Source organism: Chroicocephalus ridibundus, chromosome 11 (genome assembly GCF_963924245.1).
Source record: "Chroicocephalus ridibundus chromosome 11, bChrRid1.1, whole genome shotgun sequence".
NCBI classification, from domain to species: domain Eukaryota; kingdom Metazoa; phylum Chordata; class Aves; order Charadriiformes; family Laridae; genus Chroicocephalus; species Chroicocephalus ridibundus.
The window spans coordinates 12,788,427-12,804,025 of NC_086294.1; the positions used below are offsets into that span (position 1 = coordinate 12,788,427).

General features: G+C 41.3%; 1 protein-coding gene across 5 annotated transcripts in view; it reads left to right on the plus strand.

Annotated features, from left to right (window-relative positions):
• The window catches only part of NR3C1 (nuclear receptor subfamily 3 group C member 1), a 67,336-nt gene that overhangs the window by 38,308 nt on the left and 13,429 nt on the right, over positions 1-15,599 (plus strand). For all 5 annotated transcript variants that reach the window (XM_063348846.1, XM_063348842.1, XM_063348843.1 and 2 more), the window contains exons 3-6: positions 2,510-2,673; positions 6,724-6,840; positions 11,543-11,821; positions 14,177-14,321. In XM_063348846.1, coding sequence (XP_063204916.1) covers positions 2,510-2,673; positions 6,724-6,840; positions 11,543-11,821; positions 14,177-14,321 — 705 coding nt within the window. The remainder of the gene's footprint in view (positions 1-2,509; positions 2,674-6,723; positions 6,841-11,542; positions 11,822-14,176; positions 14,322-15,599) is intronic.

Consider the following 15,599-nt stretch of genomic DNA (forward strand, 5'->3'; position numbering starts at 1 on the left):
GTGGCGGGGAAGGAGCTGGGTGTCGCTGGGTGCAAAGCACAGCCCCAGTGACTTGAGGTGTGGCGTGTCTTCCGTCAAAGCGCATGCCGGATCTCCAGCTGTGTGTTAAGGCGGCAGGTTTCTGAAAAGGCTGGTTTGTATGAACCAAATCCCATCACGCACAGCTTTGTGATAGGAGGCAGAAGTAGATTTGAATACTCAGCTTTCTTAACATGAGGTTTCTTGTCCTGCAAACCCACAGCCATTAGCCTCGATTAGCCAATTTCTTCATCGGAGGAGATGGGGCCACGCGAACGGCAGCTTCCGTCGTTACAGGATTCATTCCTAGAGCAACTCTGCTCTAAGGGAGGCAGACATGCTTTGGAGAAATTAGGATGAGCCTGTAACTAACGATGCGTATTTGTAAGGACATCAAATAAATGTAACTGGGTTGAATTACATTCTACCATTACTTGGATGTCGAGTGCTGAATTGTGCAACCTTAATATTTTACTATAGCTTTCTGCTCTTTAAAAGAAGACGAATTAATTAGAAAACACAGAAAAGCCATCATATGGATCATAAACTATCAGTGACAGCCACTTAAGTTGACAGACTGGCTCATGATGGTTGTCAGCCTCTTTGTGCAGTGACAGAGTAGAAATGTTGCAGTATTTCACAAATATTTTCTGAACGCAAAGGAGCGATGTGATAGATCTGAGGTTTTTTCCAAGTTCTGGGAAGAAGCGTTCTTTCCACGGTGGGTTTTTTTTTTCCCTCCCTTTTTCCTCAAGGTTGACTCACTCTGCTTCATTCCCGCTGTGAGCCTTTCCTGCTGAAGCCTTCCCACCACCTGTGTTCTGGTCTTATTCTTCTCTCCTTCTTCCCACAGCTCTTCCAGCATGTTTGAGCTGTTGCTCTGTTCTTGTCCGTGTTTTACTTTCCTCTGCTCTAGCTTAGGCGCGGGGTATCTCCTCCCCTCACTCATCGCAGGCTCTGGTTTTTAGAGGGGTCTACACATACCTTAGGTCTTTGCTTGCCTGTATTGTCTCATGTTTTTCCCTAACACAAGTAATTTTCATTTTTCTCTCCCGCCTGGTTCCATATTTGTTGAAGTGTGGACTTCGTTGACATGTTTATTCAGGTTTGATTGTTATCCCTCTGCATTTGAGCGGTAGGATTCCTGCTCCTTGTGTCTGCTTTTATTATCTCCCTCCCTCCCAGTATGAGCAGACGCGGCAGCAGAAGTCCTTGGAACTGTGGGACGGACCGTTTCTCCATTGCTGGCTGGGGATGGGGCCTAGGGAGGTGACCTCTTCAACAGCAAAGCCTCCCGGGTGCTGGAGTGTTTCAGTTTGGGCTGGAATTTAAGGTTTTTGTGAATGTTTGAGAATTATGAGTTTTTTTAAATTGTGTGACCAAATCTGGTCAGACTTTCTTGAGGAGAGGGAAAGGAGTTTCCATGCAAACGCCAGCCCATGCACCGGTGTTAAGCCCACAGTAGGGAGCGTGGACGTTCTGGGGAGTTTCTGAGTAAATGCACCAAAGTCTTTAACAAAGTGTTATTTTCTAACATCATCCAGAAAGTGTCTGGAAAACTGGTGGACAAAATTTTCTGAGAATCACTTTAAGTCATGCATACAAGTATAGAAAATGCATTTTAAAAGCTTAAAACTTTGTGAAAATACATTCAACAAAATGCGCCTTATAGCAGGAGGTGTCGAGGCAGCCTGGGACAGGGAGTGCGTCGGGTTTGGGCCGTGTTGTTTACGCGTGCTGAATGAGATCAGCCTCTGAACTGGGGCACAACCGCTGGGGGTTCAGCCCGTATGATTAGAAGCAGCTCGAAGGTGATTACGATAGATTGGTTTTTGCTCTATGTTAAAGAGCTAACCCTTCATTTGTAGATGGCCTGTATACAGGCCAGGTTTTACATAGGAAAGCCGTGTCAGATCCTGAAATTAGGAATAGATATTCTTTTCCTAAAATGCCAGGGTGAAATGATCATTTATTACTGTAAATATATGTCAATATATGGCTTAATTTGCGCAGCTTCTTGCATAATAGTATCCCAGTGGAGAACTCTGTGATGATGCTGGAAAGGAAGCTCTTGCAGGACTCGCTGCCGAGTGCAGGGAATGTGACAGTAATGAAAACAATTCCCTTCCTATAGCAGGGAATGTGACGGTAATGAAAACAATATGGAATAAGCACATGTTTTAAGAGTCAATTTTAAAGGCTAGGGTAATTGTGCAAGAAACTTGGCTTCAGAGATGTGTCAGGGAAGCAATCTTGACCTAGTCAAGTAGGCAGTGAAAAATCCATACAGCTGTACAAAATTCATTGGTTAACTGTTTCAGAGCCTAGTGAACCCTGTGTGCAGAACCGCACCCTCTTTGAGGATAAGGGCAATCTATTTATATATATATCTATCTATATAAAATCTATTTATTTCTTGCAGTTCCAAATATTATGTTTGCCAGTATCCCAGAGATCTTAATTAATTAGTATTTTTATGCCTTTTTTTTAGCCCTGGAATGAGATCAGATGTAAGCTCTTCTCCATCCACAACCTCAGCAACTACGGGACCACCTCCCAAACTTTGTCTTGTTTGCTCCGATGAGGCCTCTGGGTGTCATTATGGTGTTCTTACTTGCGGCAGCTGCAAAGTGTTCTTCAAAAGAGCTGTGGAAGGTAAGACGTGTTCCGATGAATTTGCTGTTTAAAAATATAAAATCCATGTACATATCATCCGCATCCAAACCCAGTCTATTTAATCTTACTGTAATCCATGTTTTTGCTAGAAACCTACTGGAAAATCCAATCCATTATATCACTGATCTTTTCATAGTAAATAACATTGATAATGGTGTATTATCTGAAGCATAGATTCCATTTACATTTATAAAATGCTCCCATTCACTCACAGTGTAAAAGGATGCATTGTTGTCTTGGCTTTTTGTTTCTTTTGTTGTCTTTCACTGTTGTTTTTGTTTATTTGTCTTATTTATATACAAATCATTGTCTGTGTGCATTAGGTTTGTAAAGTTTGTGATTTTTAAGTTTAGTGTTAGCTGTTTTCTGTGTAAAACTGTACGTGAAACTTGATAAATCTATTGTGTGCGAGGTTATGATAGTTTTACAAGTTTTCCTGTAAGCAGTATTGGTTAAATTCCATACGTGCCTATGTGTGTTACTTGCAGGGGTAACTAGGTAACAGGAACATGTGTGTGGTTTTGGATCATTGAGATTTCTCTCTAATCACAAGAAGAAAATCATTCTGGAAAATAGAGATGATGGAAAACTAAATGTGAATCTGTAGTGTGTATAGCAGAATAAGTAATCTCTGATTTTTGGGCTGCATAAGTAGCCATTGTGTTAATGAACTGGGCTGTAGCTCAGTGTCTGACTCCTCGCTTGCAGGATGAGAGAGATGCAGAAGAGTTATATTGATAATATACTGAGTACATTCTCAGCGTCTCTGAAAGGAGAACGATGCTTTGAGTCTGAAATTATGTCGTTCTTAGTTACAACCCTACAGGGTTTCCTGCCTCATGCCTTCTTCGTGCAGTTACTGGGTATTTTGAATTAGACTGTCCTGTTTTGCTAACATTTTTGCAAGTTGGGTTTCACTGGAGAAGGGGAAAGGCTGTTTGGACAAAGATAAGCCACCATTCAGTCTTTTGGAAGAAGCATGTTTTCCCAGTTCCCAGCTTACTGGATGCAATGGGGAGCTCCGTGGAAATGCAGAGCCTCTCGGAGTGATCCGAAAAGTCAAGTTCACGTTGCAGTTTTTGCTAGTCACAAGGGAAAGATGTCAGTTCTGTGGGAAGCTGAAGCTGTTTCTGAATATAACGAGACAAAATGAGCTCAAGTGCAAAGCATGGAGCTGCTCGGGCTCTCCGTGACTCCCAGCCGATCCTGTCTGCAGTTGCACTCCCATTTAGGGCCAGGCTCTTTATTTGAAGTAAATGATCATCTGTATCTTTACTTAAAATAAGGTCACTGGATGTCCCCCAGAAGTATTATATAGCAGCTGAATATATGTCATAGTGATGCTTTTGCTTGTCCTCAAGCTTTAAGAAATCACAAAAGTATTGATACATGAAGAAATCAATGCAGTAATTCCTTTTGATCAGTGGTGCAACTTGCCGCATCTTATCAACTGTATTAATGGTAAAAATGGAAGCAGGCTTGTAGCTGAAAAATTGCAATAAATTGCTCAAGGTTTACCTCTGCTTTCATTTTTATTGTTCCACAGATTATCCCAACCTTAATCCTTCAGATTAGATATTGCAGATGTTTTCAGGAATTTTTCCAGGGTCTGTTAGTTTCGGTATTCACTTTAAGAAACAAATAATTTACTTTTGTCTCTTATAGGCATTTTTCTTTTTAGGAACACATGTAAAAAGAATTTGTTTCTGCAGTATCCTTTTTATTAATAGCTGCCAGGCATCTGTTAGTGTACGGATCAAACTGGCTCTGCACATGGGTTACCCAGCCTTCAGCCTGAAACCCTTTTTTGTACCTTTGTCTAAACACATATACACTGTGACGGAAATAGTTACAGAAACTGAAAGTACCAATATTTAGAAAATCAATATAAAGTGTATTTCTTTCAACAAAGAGTAGAACTAGAGGAGAAGAGGAAGGATGAAGGTGTGGGACAGCAGCTGTATATTTATACACAGTTCTTCATGCAGACAAGGTCCTTCCTTCAGAATCCCAGGATGGCCAAAGCCATCTTGTTCTTATTTTCTTTATGGTACTTTAAAGCCCAGAGCCCTCATGATTCAGTTTCTCTGGTCCCAGAACCAACCCCGTTCACCTCCCAGCGTGTCCCCCTGCTGCCAGCCCAGCTCTTCCCCACTCCTCCCCCGCTTCCTCGCCGCGCTGCACATCCTCACACCTCCCCTCCCCAGATTCCCCCACCACCTCTGCCTCCCGCTCTGCTCCAGATTGTCCTCCTTCTTCAGCATTTTTAATTCCATCTACGAAAACCCTGCAATTTCTAACCTTTTTATACACCGGCATGCTCAAATGAGCAGAGACTCATTCGGTCTCACAGTGCTTCAGAGCCCCAGGCACCTACTTGTGCTGTGGGTGCTGTGGCGGTAAAGTGTCCAGCCTGTCTGTAAAATGCTCCTGTTTGCCATAAATCCCCTTGGAAACATCTCCGTTTGCTCACTACCCGTTGTTAATAGTGTCTTGTTTGTGAAGTTTCTTTGTCTGGTTTTTGAAATACGTTGCTTTGTGCAACCGGCATCTTCTCTGGGCAGCAGTCAGACGTGAAGCAGAAGGTGGAGTCAGCTTCATTTCTCACAAAACGTTCATGTGACAGGAAGGCTTTAATATAATGTAACACACAGAAATAGTGCAGCTTTCACCTGAAAAAGGCAAGAATAGGTAAGCAGTAGATACAAGAGATCGAACTACTTTCATGGAGATGAAGCTCTTCATTAGGGAAAAGAAAATGGAACAGCTCAGGGAAATGTGCACCGTGTGAAACCGTGGTCTCACTGAGCATCTCTGTGAGACATGAAGTTATGTCAGTTCATGGCTTGTATCTCCCGTGTGTGCATGTATATTTGTTGGATACATGTTAGTATGCTCATGGTAAGCAGAATCATGAATCATGGATCTATTTTCTAACTTATCTTAAGCACAATGATGACACAGGGGTCAGTGAGGGTCCCTCTTTTTCAAATGAGAAAGGTGGGGAGTTCATTCAGAAAAACCTTCAGGGCTTCCTTGGAATATCGAGGAACTTGAAACGCTTCCCTGGAGAAGCCACAGAGTCATGGACTCTGCATACCCAAAATTTTCACAGCTGACTTGAGACAAATTCCTTAACCACGTGAGAAGGCTCTTAGGCTCTTTTTCTCTCTTTCTGTGAGAAGGCTCTTAGGCTCCGTTGTTAATAACTCAGTATTTGGAAAACATGTTTGTTTCTCTCACTATTCTACTCTCAGGACTTGGAAATACAGTGTAGAAGCCTAGGTAGCAGCTTTCTGCCCTCGAAAGACATATCTGCGTTTTGATCCCTATCTGAGAGAAGGATATATTTTTTGGCAGTACCTTTTTCTACATTTATCTTGAGACAATTATAGCATTCAAATAATTAAGAATAGATACTACTCTTCTGTTGTTCTGCTCTGAACAGCTCAGAATACAGTTATTTTAGTTTACTAGCTCAAGTTACCGTATTTCTAGGGTCAGTTTTGCTCTGAATCTGTGAATCTATAAAAGTGTTAGAGAACTTGGTTTGTCCAGTTCAGACTCCGAGCTAAACAAGAGGAAGCTTCATGACTCTCAGAGTGATGAAAGGCTGTGTCTGTGTATCTGGAGAAATGTTGATATTTATACTTTCAAAATGTGTCCATGAATGTTATTTACATCTCTTGTGAAACTATTTAGGGAAATCAGAAACATGCTATAGAAGACAGCTTTGAGGAATGTAGGAGAAAAATAGTTGTAAATATAGAATTTGCCTGATGTTAACAAACAGAAAACAGTGTTTCTTCCTAAATGTATTGGCTTTAGTGTCTAGATATGAGGAATCTGTTTGGTGTGTAGATACGTGAAATCATATGGGTACTGGTCTTAGTTTTGCAAGAAATAAGTACAGTAAGTAAAAATATTACGTAGTCCCCAGATTCATAACATTGTGGAAAGAGTAAATGACTTCGTGTACTACTGTCATTGTAGAGCTTACAGTTATTTTGTTTGTCATTGTGAATACAGGGCAGCACAACTACCTGTGCGCTGGGAGGAACGATTGCATTATCGACAAAATTCGGAGGAAAAACTGTCCAGCGTGCCGCTACCGCAAATGTCTTCAGGCTGGCATGAACCTCGAAGGTAACTTCAAATGTTCAAATGCCCTTTTTATTTTTGAGTCCTAGTCAATAAAGGTCACGCTGCTTATGAAGCTAAGGCAATTATTTGAGCAGCACTTTAATATGTTAAAAATAAGTACTGCATTTTATGGCGTGTACGAGCACTTTTACTCTAGAATTTCTCCTATGCTTTCCTATCCGCACTCAGTTGCGCTGTCTCGCAGTATGTTCAGCAGAAGTGAGTCATACACACAAAACAGGGTTATTTTTTATTCCTGTCAGCACTTATATCTTGTTGCTGAATCTGAGAGAGCAGAACTCTAGAACTGTAGGGAAGGGCCTGCCCATCCTTACTCAGGAGAGGGACCTGACACTGAAGCCACAGATGAGAGGGAAAGCCCAGAGCCACACACCTAAAGTTGGAGTGGAGTTTATATCTTTAAACTGAAGAAAAGGAAATTATTTTTGTTCATGCTCTGGATTCCTCTTAAATGTCTGTCGGAATCTCTCTAGAAAAGATAGGTTAAATGAATAAATTTAAGTGTATCAACACGTATTTGTTCTCTACTAAGTCCTGGATGACTTAGAGGAACTGAAGAGCACATCAACTAGTGATCTAGCAGCAGTTGTAAAATGGCATAAAACATTTTTATTAGTGTCATCTACCTTTTATGCTTGATATTTTTTCCTTGAGCTGTAGAGATTAATATGGTACTTGCTAGCATAGTTATGGTGGTACTTGTGTAATCACAATTGTCAGATAAAATAAAAATGTCAAAAATGTATTTGTCAGATACAAATATGAACTGAGTTTCATTTCAGTCAGTAATAATATCCTTTGATAAAATGTAAGTGGTGAATTGTGTTAGAGAGAGACACAGTACACATACTGGAGTCTGCGTTAGCACCTCCTTTCTTCCCCTTCTGCTTCCAGCCTCTCTCAGGAGAGCAAATCACCAGGTTTTCTGCCCCACAGGTGGTTCTTTGTGCCCTTTCCTTTGGGGCAAAGGGGAAGCACCCAGCAGTCTGGCATCTCCCCCTCCTGTGCCATGCTTACGTGGGCATCCCCAGCTTCCCGGTGGGGGTGTGCAGGGAAGAGAGGAGGTTGCTGGTGGGTTTGTTGTGGTTATTGTGATCCGTGTGCAGGGGGTGAGGGTGCATCTCTTAACAGCCAAAATCTACAATAGTGGGTTCGAAAATAAATCCTTACAGTACATGAGGTTGACAACGAGCGTCTCCAAGGAGCTGAGCTTTTGGTTGAGCTTTTGGATGCTCCCTGTGGGCTGAACCTTCAGAGTTTAGAGATAATTGCAGGATCATCCCCCTGCCTGCTCTTGGTGTCCCAGGCGGAGAGACGCAGTGCCCTGCTGGGGCTGGTGTGGCCAGCGGCAAGTAGAGGTAACAGCAAAGACTAAAGAAAGTTTAGAATAATGCAAAAAGACACAGTTTTCATCTTGAGGTGGGAAAGAATACATTTTTTTTTGAGACATTTCTATTTTTTCTCTCCATAGTTGTTTTCAAAATGCATATATCATATTCATGTATTTATCTACATGAATGAAGCGCCTTATTCTGTATATTACTGCAATAGTAATCCTTTCCTTTCCTGCATCAATTGATGTGAACTCGGGCTCTAGGAGGTGTCATTCAAGTTGCTGTTCTGCACCAGAGAAAATTGAAATTGAATGACGCCTGATACTTGCCACTTTTCCACATGTAGTTGGGAGCCCTTCCAACTCTAGTTTGTTTGCCTGAATTTTGGCACAGAGAATCCTAGTGAATAGTGACTTTTTGGAGGATGGATATTGTTATATAAGTTGCTGGGAAAAGGGGAGGGGGAGCTTTTGTGACTGAGGGGGGAAAGAGATCTAGAAACTCAGCCACGGGAAATGGAAGAACCCAAGGTAGTGTGAAGCAGTGAAAAACAAGCATGAGAACAAGGATTTATTGGACAGATCTGAACAGATGGTGAATTGGTCGTACAGAAGAACCCATAGAAAAGAAAACTGGAAGGCAGTTTAAAGCGCAGGAGAGACTGAAAAAGAGTTCCTTTTATCTTGGCTGTTTTAGAGTCACAGTTCAGGAATTACTCCTGTTTAAAACAGAATTAAATTTGCATACTTTTTAGACAGTAATTTCTTTTTGAAAAGTCATCAGGTGTATCCTCCGTGCATAAATACTGATTATAAGCAAATCGGTTAATGAATATCAAGAGATCAGAATATCCTAGTGTGTCGGTCTAGGGCCCCTCTCTCAGCCTTACTGGCTGGTTGCGTCTGCCCTGAATCTCTCCGGCCACATTTTGAATATCTCTCAGTTTATAATACCTGCAGTGAAGGTCACTGTGAGGTATGGGCTAGAAGAGTAACTTATTTTTAAATAAATAAATAAAATCTACCATGCAGTATTTTAATTCTTACCTGTTCTCGTGCTGAGACAAAAGTGTCTCCTTGTAGAGAAACATTTACTTGATAATTTTCTACTATAGTCTGGTTTAGCATCAGTCATGCCTTTGTCCCTGCTTAGCACCCTTTTCTGGAACTTTCTTGTTCCTATTGCATGGTTTTTCTGGGTTTAGGGGACGGGAAGAACACACAACTATCAAGCTGCAGGTACCAGAGATTTATACAGTAGAACGATGATATTTTATGCTATAGCCTTTATTTCTTTGGGTTCTCATTTCAGCTTTCACCATTAATTGACCCTAGGCATTCTGTTCTTTGGCACCCTTTCTCTTTCTGATGTGTTTGAAAAACAGATTTATTGTTACATTTTATGCCTGTAAAAAATCATATCATAATGCCTTTCCCTTTTTCACTGCATTTTATAGTTAAACTGTTGGCAGTTTATGGGTTTTTTTCCTCTCATCTTCATTTTGAATTTATTTCAGTTTTTTGAAGGATCTCTTTCTAATAACATTCACTGCCCTGCTCCGTGACTGCGGTGGGTTTAGTTGTGATAAATCCCGTTTTGGAAGGGAGGTGCGTGTTCTGCACGCCTCCCCCGCAGCGATGCCCTGCAGCGTGCTGGTGGGAAGGGTCCGTCACCCCAGGCCGGGGAGCTGCCGCCGGGCTCGGCTGCGTGTGGCGTGCGCCGGCCGGCGGGGATGTACAGCCTCGCTGGATGCCAGACTGCAGGGGGTTGGGGGAGAGGTTAGTTGTTTTAACAGGAAAAACTTGGATTATTTATTTCCATGCCAGATTTATCTGTATGGGTTATTTTCTGTAATTTACCCTAAAGAGCTTGTTTTAAATTTGTGGTATTTTTATATTTTAAAATAAATCGGAAAGAAATACATTATCTCAACCTTCTCTTTTTTTTTTTCTTTTTTTTTTTTTGTGAGTTATAACTATATATCTAAGTCAGGTCTAGTACCATAGCCTCATAAAAATTCTTGCACAATACCTTGTCTTATCATATAAATTTCTTTTGATTATAATTTTATGAGACTTTCTGGGCTGGGAATGCTCTGTGCCAGGTGTCTGCATTAAGCTGAAGGCATGTGCGTGTAAATTTAAGTCAAAGCAGTTGGTTTGCTTTTGAGAACAAGGATAATGGGGCAAAAAATGACAGAACGTTGAAAGGATTTTGGAGCAGCCATTTCAAAATTGACCTGAGAAAAACAAGAAGCACTTTGCTCCAAGGAAATAACCGTGGCTGTTCCCCCATGGCAGCCTTGGCAGACGTGGCCAGTGTATGAGTCTTTGGGCAACGGCACTTTATACGAGGTCCGTAGAGGATTTCTGAGTGGTGGCAGTCAGTGCCTGGGGTCCCTGTCCCAGGGTTGGGGGGGATTTTCTGTGTCGTTAAGCTGCAGAGGTGGCGCGTTTCTGATGATGAGAGATTCTGAATAGGTCGGTAGAAACTTTGAATGTGAAACCACATTACGTGATGCTTTTATGTGCTACTGATTTGTCTCGGAAGTTCCCAACCAGAAATCAATTAATTAATTGAGACGCAGGAAAAGAACCGGGTTTTATTTTGGTCTCAGTTGAGAGCGCAGCATTCAGCGTAGCAGACTGCATCCAGGAGAGCCCAAAGCCAAGGAGGAGACTCCATTATTGACAATATGCTAATAAAATTGTTCCTCCAACTTTTTGTAGTTTACAGTTAACATCTCTGTGTAATGTTTTATTTATTTGGCGAATGAGTTTTATGGTTTAATTATGCAGCAGTGATTTATATGCAAGAGAGCTGGCAAGAGAAAAGTCTCCTCCTGCCCAGCATTTCCAAAAAAATGTTTTCCCTGGCTCAGGAGATTGAGTAACTCCTTACCCATTAAATACTTTTTTTCCTTTCTTCTGCATGGTTTCTATACTTAATATTTTAAGGAACTTAGAAAGTGCACGGTCCTGCAGATATTTGCAGACAAGAGTCATGCTCTCACATGGAGTTTCACTGAAATTTTGCATGTAACAGAAATTGTAGGGTCAGGCCTTGTATTTTAGGAGTAGCCGTGTCGTGTACCTGCAGATGTTATTTAGCATTCTGAAACCTTAACATAAATGTGGCTTTCCTTAAAATGTAAAATAAACTTATTTTCACAGGGAGTTTAATTAGAATTAATGTGAAATTATTTACAGTTGTATGAAAAAATGCTTTAAAAGTTTCCCTGCCTGATCTACAGCTGCAGGAAAGCGAAAGCCGTGTTTCCTCTGGTACGTGTTTACTGCCGTGTGGTCACTTTCCATTCTCTAACCTATGACTTAACGACACTTCCCTAGCTCGAAAAACAAAGAAGAAGATAAAAGGAATCCAGCAGACTAACGTAACGGGAACGCGCGATGTTTCTGAGACGTCTGGCAACAAGAGCATCGTCCCCGCGTCACTGCCACAGCTGACCCCGACGCTGGTGTCCCTGCTAGAGGTGATCGAGCCGGAGGTGCTGTACTCGGGCTACGACAGCTCCCTGCCCGACTCCAGCTGGAGGATCCTCTCCACCCTCAACATGCTGGGAGGGCGGCAAGTGGTGGCTGCCGTGAAGTGGGCTAAGGCGATACCAGGTAATACTCAAATACGTGAATTGCAAAGGGCAGGCTTTTTATGGTACTTAAAATCTGTGTTCGTCTTTGGTATCCTTCAAAGCCGTCACAGAGAAAGTTTTAGTAGTATCTGAGCTAATTCGTGTCTCACTGGAGTGGAAAAGCAGAAGAAAACGCATGCAAAAATTTATTTACTAGGATTACAAGTTAGGTCATTTTGCTTGAACCGTTTGACCATTGAGTGTTAAAGTTCATATTAAAATAGAGATTTGTTTTTAAAAGTATTATAGAGAACTATTTTTATTAGCTCTAGCTGCACCTCTTAGGTAATTATTTCTTCAATATTTTTAGCAATGAGGTTCTCTTGACTTTTTATAGACTGGTGCTGCTGAACTGGCTCGTCTGGGTCTGTGTTCATGGGTGGTTCTGTTTTTTTTTTTTTACTACCACTCACCATATTTTTAGTTTTTTCTTGACTGTGAATGGGTATTTGAGGGTCCAGTTCCAGGGTGCAAGTCAAGATGTTCGTTTTCTCTCAAGCACTGTAGCTGCACGATTAACCTGACCATCACCTGGGAGTGTGGGAGGTTTGTTGCTATTTTGGCTCCCACCTGAAGACACGGTTAGCAGTTGCCCTACAGAAGCAACGATGTCAAATCTCAGCCCTGGACTTGGGAGAGGCTGAAGATCTGTTTGCTCCTGACTGAACGGAGACTGGTGGTTTTCTTCCTTTCACTTCCCGTCAGCACCGTTAGCTACCTGCTCTCACAAACCCTAGCAAAAACACCTCCATAATGCGTATGTTGCCCGAGAATAACATCACGTAACAGGTCTGCCAAAAAAAAAAAAAAAAAGTCTGATAATGAAATTTATGAGTCATAATGGTGCCTCTTCTGAGGCAGGGGAGGTAAATTAACAGCAGGGAAGAAAGACTAAACTCATAATGTATGTGTCCAGCAGAGATGTGAACAGTTCTGTAAGTGTGTCAGGGCTTTCCGCAGCAGGGCAATACACTGGATTAGCTGAGCTCTACCTTAGGAACAGTTCACACACGCACACCCTCTTCTGGGACAAGTCTTCAGGAGACCATCTGGTATTCACAAATACAAATTTAGATACCGTTTTTATAAAACAGTTCTGTGTTCATAATCTCTCTGAACACTTTCCCTAATTAGACAAACCCTTCAGGTTAGAACGTGTGCTCTTGATGAAAATGCCAATCTTCCCTTTAATAATTATATTAATAGGAACTATTCTGACTGTTTGTTATCTTCTTTTTTTTGGTTGCTAAGGTGGTTCTTCATGAGTTTTTAATTTGTACGTACTTCTGCTGGTTGTACCCCATCAGACATAGTAACAGTCAGCCCGCGTTGCCAAACCCTTTAGTTGGGATTTCAAAATAACCTTTTCCTGAGGAGGGTTTGAGCAAAGATTTCAAGACTTGACCCAGTAAGTTTGAAATAGCTTTGAAACACTTTGCTTGTATTTTTGCAGTAGTAACGGGTAGTTACTGCTGTCTCCAAAGCCAGACGCTTTTTTGAAGTTGTTAGACATGGAAAGTTTTGTTGTCTGTTAATCTACTGAATGCTACCCATTTGCACATCTCAGGAAGGAGCACTGTTATGATCTCTTTAGATGTCAGATATTTAGTAAAATTAAATAAAATCAACTTGAATTCAGACTTTAATAATGATTCAGTATGGCACAATATTTTCTTGCTAAATGTAGGCAGGATCTCATAGGAACTACTGTTGCAAATTAGCAGCTGCCTACATTTTAAGACTGTTTAAGAGACTAATTTTCAGATTTTACACATTTCCTCATGGTTTAATTGGCTCCGTTCATGCTACATATTCTTATAAGATTCAAAGCAGTTAATGATGGTAACTAATGCAATAGATATTTTGTAACTTTGGTGTACAGTTGTTTGTTACGAACACTTAATTTCTACATATGCAAAATTTTGAATAGGCAAAGGATTCCTTAATGGAATACTAACTATTGGAATGTAACTTTAGTAGCTAGAAAATGGTTTTGAAATTTTGCATCCCTTTTAAAATGCATTTCATTCATCCAGCAAGAACTTTCTCATAAGAAGCCTCTTATTGTTGTAATTTCCTTTTTTCTTCTGCCAGAAGTTAATCTAAAATACTTGACTGAATCAGGCGATCATAATAGGGCAAGAAATGTTGTTGTTATTTTAGGTACAGTCGTCACGGTTAGAGAAATTGTTATCAAATACACTTTTAAGTGGTAATCTACATAGATAATACAGAAGCCATACTGATGATAACCATGGTCCTTTTCCAAGTTACGGGAAAGTTTTGCTTTTTTTTTGCAACCAATACTGTCACACCACGATTTTTATTTTCCCAGGTTTCCGAAATTTACACCTGGATGACCAAATGACCCTGCTGCAGTACTCCTGGATGTTCCTAATGGCTTTTGCTTTAGGATGGAGATCGTACAAACAATCGAATGGAAATCTCCTGTGCTTTGCACCAGACCTGATTATTAATGAGTAAGTAAGACGCGAGTTGTTCCCCAGGTTTCTCGCGGTGATGCTGGAGTCCCCGCAGTGTGGCTGGGGTTTGCACTGGAGAGCAGCATCAGTGGGCAGCACGGTCTTGCAGGGATCACAAATCAGTCTGTCGTTTGCCACTTGGTTTTCTTTTAGCAAATTTCTTAGAGTTTTTCAGTAAGTCAAATGGAAGAAAGGTGGTTTAGATATTAAGTGTATTTATATTGATAAGGTTTTGTGGGAGGTGTTTGTACTAAAACGTTCTATGTTGTAACTGTTCCTGTACCATTCATTATAATCATTTTATCAGAGCCAACACTGTTGAAGCTAAAAATGTATCTGGGATGGAGAGAAAAGTTTGGCAAATTGCATAATGTTCTGTATGTTTATTGTATAAAAGTGATAATGCGGCACTACCAGTTTCACTGAGTTCTGGATCAGTTAAACAGTTGTATCTGAGCCTGATCAAAATCTGGCTAAAAAGACAAGATTACAAGTGGAAAAACTTGCCTGATTTTTTTTTTTGTTGTTGAACTTTGTTAGCAATTTTCAAGAAAAACTGAATTTGCTAGAATGTTTGGACTTCTCTTTTCTTGCACTGTGCGTCATTTCCCTTGTATTTTTCAAACTCATGCAGTAATTCTGTGTTGTAGAGGAGTGAAGGCAGGAATTGGGATTGTTGAGATGATGAGCAGAAGGCTCAATTTGGGATGCAATGGGGATAAAGATGTTGTGCAGAAATCTGCATAGTTACATTACTTTCCATATCCCATTTCCAAGGTGTAGCAGCCCAGGTCGGGTTATGCCTCTCTGCCTCCCGCACGGGGAGCAGACGCTGCGCCTGGAGCTGTCTGGGTTGGGCCGTGCCGGGAAGCGGTCCCCGCGGGCTGTCACACTCTCCTGCCTTGTACCGTGCAGCCGTTCCAGCGATTCTGTCCTTCAGCTCATATTTTCAAAAGCCGCTCTTTGAGCAAGTGGAAGAGCATCTGCATAGTCTGTGACAAACTTTTCAAGTGATCATTGCCTTGCAGTTCCCGAGATGATGGCCGTATTTAGACAGCCTGTTGAGGCGTTTAGTCTGTGTGCTGAATTAGCTGCTGAAGATATTCTGTAGATGTAAATCTTTGAGATTGCTGGCCAGAGCCATTCCGAACCCAGTTTACCCATCTGCAGATGCCAATTAATATGATGCTATCACTCAGGACTGGGCATTTCTCTTTTCATGAAATGGCGAGGAGCGTTTGTGGGGGCTAAAGCTAATAAATACGATTACACAGG